This window comes from Enhydra lutris, unplaced genomic scaffold (genome assembly GCF_002288905.1).
Source record: "Enhydra lutris kenyoni isolate GAN:26980312 unplaced genomic scaffold, ASM228890v2 scaffoldscaffold9, whole genome shotgun sequence".
In the NCBI taxonomy this organism is placed as follows: Eukaryota; Metazoa; Chordata; class Mammalia; order Carnivora; family Mustelidae; genus Enhydra; species Enhydra lutris.
In genome coordinates, this window is record NW_019154093.1 from 60,258,429 (window position 1) to 60,265,815 (window position 7,387).

The 7,387-nt window shown below is 35.4% G+C and overlaps 1 protein-coding gene across 1 annotated transcript in view; it reads right to left on the minus strand.

Moving 5' to 3' along the window:
- Nucleotides 1-7,387, minus strand: part of LOC111143357 (Rho GTPase activating protein 29) — a 63,250-nt gene that overhangs the window by 41,866 nt on the left and 13,997 nt on the right. Inside the window, exon 3 of the mRNA XM_022497049.1 lies at nucleotides 4,230-4,364. Coding sequence (XP_022352757.1) covers nucleotides 4,230-4,364 — 135 coding nt within the window. The remainder of the gene's footprint in view (nucleotides 1-4,229; nucleotides 4,365-7,387) is intronic.

Genomic DNA, 7,387 nt, shown 5'->3' on the forward strand with positions numbered 1-7,387 from the left:
ACAATCTAGAATGTATCAAGGACTTAAATTTAATAAGTGACACCAGGAAAACATTAAATGAAAACACTGAAGAATGCTATTATAATCTCAGAGTGGGGAAGTCCTTCCTAATACCTAAAACCCAAGGACCATAAAAAGGACAGATACATTTAAATGCAAAAATAAAATACCATAAGCAAATCAAAAGATAAAGAAAATATGCAATTTATATCAAAGATTAAGGGTTAATTTCACTTACACAAAGTTTCTATAAATCAGTACTAGAAAAAAAGACCAACCACACACAAAAATATAAAGGGTAAAGAGGCAACTCACATAAAAGGATGTACAAATGGCTCTAAAACATGAAAACATACTCAACTGCACTCAAAATGAGGGAAATGCAAATCAATCCACACTGAGATGCCAATTTTTACTATTAGACTGGGTAACAAAGAGATGTTAGTGAGATGCCAATTTTTACTATTAAACTTGGTAACCAGCTCTGTTGGCAAAGGTGCAATAAATCAGCCTTCTCAGCACTGCTATCAGAATGGCAGAGTTCCCACAGAGGTTATTTAGCAATATAAAGAAAATAAATACAAATGAACATGGCTATTCATTGAAGCATTATTTGTAACAGAAAAAAAAAAAGGAAACAATCCAAATATCCATTAGTGATTAGTTACTGGTTAAATAAATTATAGCACATAAGCATAACAGATTACCATGCACCTTTGAAAAAAAAAACAGAACAAATCCCAACAAAAAAATTAGGCAACCCTTTATGTATAGAACATAACTCAGAACAATGAGCAAGGAGCAGAATGCTACCATTTGTGTAAAAAGGAGAGTAAAAAAAAGAACTTGTTTACATAAAATAATGTCTCTAGAAAGATACACAAAAATCCAGTAGTAGTTGCTGCTTATCTAGGTAAAGGAAAGGGTAGCTAAGCATCTGAGGTAGAAAAGACACTTCACTGCTGAATACTCTTTTATGCCATTTGCATTATGAATCATTTCAATGTACTGCCTATTAAAAATTTAAGTTTTCAAAACAGAAAGACACAAAGCTCCTACAATTTCAGACACATAATTAAAGCTCATTTTTCTCTTTTGTTTCTCAGTTTTTAAATATAGTGCAAAATACAGAACACGAGAAACCTAAATGAACGGTCGTATTAAATTAAATTACAAATAAGATTGACCGAAACAAATGTAAATAGTGAAAACACAAATACTTAAGTACATAATAAATTACTGAGTGAAGATGTCTTTTATCTACTTCTAAAATAAGCTGTATCTCTCTTACCATATTGCAAATATTTTGTCAGACTTAACTTCCTGCCTGGAAACAGGAGGAGACACAGGAAATACAAATCACTACCAGAATGAATGAGTAAAAGCTTTTTCTTTTAAAGTTTTTAATTTAATTTAAAGCTTTAAATTTTTCTTTTAAAGTTATCAAAAAGGTAAATTCAATACTTAAAAAATAAGAGGAGTCAGAGATTCCAATTTTATTCCAATACATTTATGATGCACAGGAAGTGGACAGACTTTATGCATCCTGCAGTAGCACAAACAAAATTATACCTCCCTGATTCTAAAGTCATTCTGTATATCTTTTTTTTTTAATGTCTTAGTATACTTGCCAATTGCATCAACAGCTAAGATGTCCTCCTCAGCAAGTCATGTCATCTTTGTTTTTTAAATGCAATCAGGGATTTAAGAAAAAATGATCTCCACATTCCAGACAGCTTTCTGATCCCAAGTTATAACAGCTTTTTTTGAGTTTTCCCCATTTAAAATAGAAATAAAAATGCACTTTAATAGGTTTTTTGAAAATATTAAAATAGACAGCATATGCAAAACATCTAGACTGACAAAGAACAGAGATTCAAAAATGGTTTCTGCCTCCCCCTTGTCTTTCCAGGGTTTGAAAATAATCATTAAAAGAAAAAATTAAGTAAGCTCTAATTTGACCTCGATTTTTCAGGTCACTGGGTATTTTTCATTTTTAAACTCCCTTCACTTAGATAGTCTCAATAATAAGAGCAAGGATGAAAGGTTTTATTTAAAAACATAAAATTACACCAAGGAAAAAACGATTTTTAAAATTTTCTGGTCTCATGCAGTCTTACTAAAACAGAGTAAGCAAAGTAATCTTTTAAATTTCACCCAACACAAAAGTAAAATGGTAACAATAATCCCAAAGGTAAAGACAGTCCTAGTGGGAGATAATATTCAAAAGATAGCTTTACCTCAAAGGAAAAAAGATCTCCAAGGCAGCTGAGAAGCCACTTTCTTCAAGTCTGTTTCTGGAATGTGGACACCAACTATACACAGGCATACTCCTTCCCCAGGACATCCTGACTGCACACAATAGCTACTGACAACAATTGAATGAACTGTGGTCGCTATTTCCAAGCATGGAAATTTTACTATCTATAGACGCAAATTTCCCTATCTAAGTTAAACGGCACTTATAAACAGTCTATTTAAAAACAAATTTGGTTACTAAGCACATTTTTAAAAGTCACAACAAACTATTCATTTTTCCCATGTAAAGTCATCTACATGTTTTTTAATGCTTGAAATACAGAAAAAGAAACAAGGAAAAAGAACCACTCCAGCAAAATAAATCTATGTCAAAAAGCAGAGGAAGTGGTTCTCAGGTATAGGGACCATATTTTATTGACAAAGTTTTTATTTTCTTCTCCTGCCTCAACCCCTGACACTTACTTGCCCTTGGCCTTCTCTAGATAGGAGTATGTGTTCCCCAACTGCATTAAGTTCTTCACATTCAGATTTCTTACAAAAGTGCTCTATATCACAGTCCCCAACCTCCACCCACCCTAACCCAGGAAATGCCCACCGGACCTTTGAGACTCAGGACAGGTAATTCCCCTCCCCAAAGAATCCTTTCCTTTCTTTATTTAACCCATGGTGAGTCACTTTCTACAGTTACTTTTCTTGAATTCAGATTACTTATCAGTGACATTTAATGCTGACAATCCCTTCCTAGAACCTCACACTTTTAAAATTCCATGACATCGGGGCGCCTGGGTGGCTCAGTGGTTTAAGCCTCTGCCTTCAGCTCAGGTCATGATCTCAGGGTCCTGGGCTCTCTGCTCAGCAGGGAGCCTGCTTCCCCCTCTCTCTGCCTGCTTCTTCCTCTCTCTGCCTGCTTCTCTGCCTGCTTGTGATCTCTCTCTCTGTGAAATAAATAAATAAAATCTTTAAAAAAAAAAATAAAAAAAAATAAAATAAAATTCCATGACATCTTTCTCTAGACCATCTCCCTATTTCTTAGGTGTTTCTCAGGCTCCTCTATTTTCTCTCCATCCCTGGGACCTCACACTCAGCCTACACTTACTCACAAACTGTGGGTTGGAGCTGCCCTCTTCCATTATCACCGATACAGCAACAGCTTTCAAGTCCCTATCTTCAACTCCAAACTTCACATTAATCCTCAATATTCCACCTGTCCTGTTCCATCAAACCAGCACCCATCTCCTCTCCTATAACAACTACACTCCACCTCCAGCACACTCCAGCTTCTTTGATCAGACTGGCAGCCCACATGCAGCCCCTTATTTCTAACCATCTCGCTAACTGAACCCCCGTGCCTCATTCTTCTCAAATACTTGCTGCACCTCAATCCTTCTTAAACACTACAGTCTGGAATATTAGATTCTAATAAAATATTTTTGGTGGCAAGTCATTTCATTAGAGGATAAGTCCCAATTCTTGATTCTTTAACACATGTAACATACACGTGTGTGTGTACATCCATATATAATTTTAGTTTCATTTTTTTTTTACCTTTAAAAAAAAAAAGATTCCAATTAAGTCTTTTTCTCTGTTTGGCTCTCTCTTTTAAGTGAAGTCACTACAAATGACCATTTTCCAGCAACAATTGTCCTTACAAAACAAAGACTTTTGTACACTAATAACCTACTTCAAAAGAGCATGCACTCTTTCAAAAAACTCAGAAATTTTCAATATCAGTTGTTTATCTCAGTTATTATTTTCAAATTCCTTCCTGCTGAATGCAGTTTTAATTTTTGAAAGGAAGAGAGTTTAGGTGTGACCTAATGGGATTATCTACATACTGAAGTATAAATAATTCCTACTGATATACATACTGATGCCATGTGGGGAGGTGGCACTGTACTCATTATGGACTAAAATGTATTACTTAGACGCTTTCTGCCCACACCAACAGACTTTAAATACATCTTTCTTACCTTTTACTTTTGCAGTAAGCATTTCTGCAGCATTTTGAAGATCAACAGAATTGAGGTTCTGATGTTTATTCATTACAGATTTTAAAACACGGAGAAGTTCGTCCAGACGTATATGAATAACTTCTTTAAAACAGTCTTAAAAGAAAAAAAAATTTATTTGTTTCCCAGACCAAGTTTCCGGAATGCAAACAATGAAAGACTATTTTGAAGCACACTTCAAATAAAAGCAGTGGCCCTGCAATGTTTGCCTACTGACATGTTCACTTGTATTTTCACCATGGCAATTAGTATATTCAATTTATTCAGCCTTCAAAAACTCTATAATCATTTTAAGTTGGTAAGGATTTCACAGTTATGGTCATTTTAGCCTTACCTTTTTCAGTTTTCCCAGTTTAAACCGGGAAAACTGAATGCTCTGCAGATTGTGCCTTCCTTCCTTCCTAGCCCCCACCTGTCTACCCCCAGCCTGCTCTGCTCATTTACAGCAACTCTGGTCAGATGCAGATGACATAATTTTATAAGCCTTAGAAATAATGTAACCATATAACTTATCATCCAAACCAAAAACTCTAAGCAAGTGAAAAGGGGAGAGCTACTCCTCCTGCCAGCACCAAGAGGCATATTCCCGGATGGCCATCCTAGGTAAAAAAGAAAGAGTAATCACCCTAACTTTAAAACCCCTCAAGTAATCTTCAAAAGTCTGAAAAGACGACTACTTTAAATGTAACACTCTGATGTAATTTTCCTTTCTGTAACCTTATAGAACTAGTGTTTAAAAATAGTTAACATTTTTTAAATGCTTCCTATGTGGTAGGTACTGTTAAAAGCACTTAAAAGATATTATCTCATTAACTTTCACATCCAGATAATTTTAAAATACCCACTGTACAGATGAGAAAATTGAGGCACACTTAAGTTCACTAAGTTACTAAGCCGTGGGGCCAGAATTTGAACTCAGTGAATATAATTCTAGAAGCCATGCTCTTAATGTTAGACTGCCTCCCCCTGAAATAGCTTAGAAAACAAAAATAATGTCATAATTATATAATTAATTGTTTCAGAAGTGTTGAAAAGATAACCATTAGAAATAAAAACTGTCTTTAGAATAAAAAACCAAAATGAAAAATTTTTAAATGAAAAAGCCATCATCCATCAAATATGCCATTCCTGAACTGTATTATCAAGAGAAAAAAAAAAGTGTAGGCAAGGTGGTGAGCTGGATGCATCAGGGCAAAGCATATTCCAGGAAGAGGCAAATAAGAATAGTTCAGGGAGTGATGGAAGCAGAGAGAATGTAAGTGCTTTCAGGAGAAAATGTGACTCATTCATCCAACAAATTCTAATGACAGAAATATAGGAGAATAAGTGCTGGCTGAAGTAACCTTGGAAACGAGTTAGGTCTATAAAGACTAAAAGTAAAGGAAATGCACATAAGTACCACCGCTCTAGGTGATAAAGAATTTTCAGTGAGGGTTCAGGTTAACAATTCTCATGTTGCTATACATAAACACTGGAATTGAAAAACTGTGTAAATGGACGGTGGATGTTGGGAGCCAGGTATCTCGCTGTTGGAGTAGAAATTTACAAATAAATGTAATAATCCATATTGTGGTAGATTAGAGTGGGACACTTCAGTAAGATTTCATGTTTAACTTAACACAGACACAGGTGGTTACATATAGATATATGTATAGATATGTGTATTTACACAGGTTCATACACACACATATATTTCTTTGCTCTGTTTGCTGAAAGGGCCTAAAAGAAATGACACCCCTTAGGAACAAGCACACCTACCACCCTGAGCTTGGTTTCTACTACCATTCACTAAAAAAGTATCAGTGCTCCTTAGAGAAATGGTTGATTCTAGGACTGGGGCAGAAAATGTGCAGGACAAGTTAGGTGCATCTAGTAGAGCCAGAAAGTAAGAGCTTAGCAAAAACTAACCCTCACACTGACTAAGGTACGTCAAGGGTACACAGGAGCCAACTGAGAGCGCCTAACGGCCAAAGCTAGAACAATTTGAGCAACAAATAAAGTAGTACTGGATTATAACTCAAAGTATAAAGTAAATATCCATGAGTTCATACTGACACAAATAAATGAACAAATTAGTGAGTGCAGGAAGAGATCTATCTCTTGGATAGAAGAATGCCAAATAATTTATATAGATATTTTGTCCTCAAGTAGATGGAGCATGCATATAGTGACTTCCTTCCAAAGAGTAAAGTAGAGAAAGGGGGACAAAATGAGTAACTTTAAAGTAAAGAAACTTTATTACTAAGACAGATGATCAAGGTTGACATTGAGTGATAAATCATGTTTCTAGAAATTATTCTTGATATGACCTGTGATGAAGACGGCACTTTATATCTGTTCCTCCCAATATCCCAATCTAATCATGAGAAAAACATCAGATAAATTCTAATCAGGATGCATCCTACGAAATATCTAACCAGTATTCCTTAAAACTGTCAGGGTCATCAAAAATGAGCTAAGTATGAGAAACTATCACAACCAAGGAGGGTCTGAGGAGACATGAGAATTAAATGTAATATGATAGGATCCTAGAAGAAAAGAGGGACATTAGGAGCAACTTATGGAAATATGAATAAAACTATGGGCTTTAATCAATAATAATGTATCACTATTATCAAATATTGGCTAACAGATGTACCATATTAATGACAAGTTGTTAATAAATAAGAAAAACTGGGTATCAGAATATATGGGAACTTTCTGTATTATCTTCTCAATTTTTCTGTAAATCAAAAACTGTTTTAAGAATAGAGTCTATTTAGGGGGCGCCTGGGTGGCTCAGTGGGTTAAAGCCTCTGCCTTTGGCTCAGGTCATGATCCCAGGGTTCTGGGATCGAGCCCCGAGTTGGGCTCTCTGCTCAGCAGGGAGCCTGCTTCCTCCTCTCTCTCTCTGCCTGCCTCTCCGCCTACTTGTGATCTCTGTCAAATACATAAATAAAATCTTTAAAAAAAAAAAAAAGAATAGAGTCTATTTGTTTTTTAAACCAACATATAATGTATTGTTTTTTTTTAAGATTTTATTCATGTATTTGACAGAAATCACATGTAGGCAGAGAGGCAGGCAGAGAGAGAGAGAGAGAGAGAGAGAGGGAAGCAGGTTCCCTGCTGAGCAGAAAGCC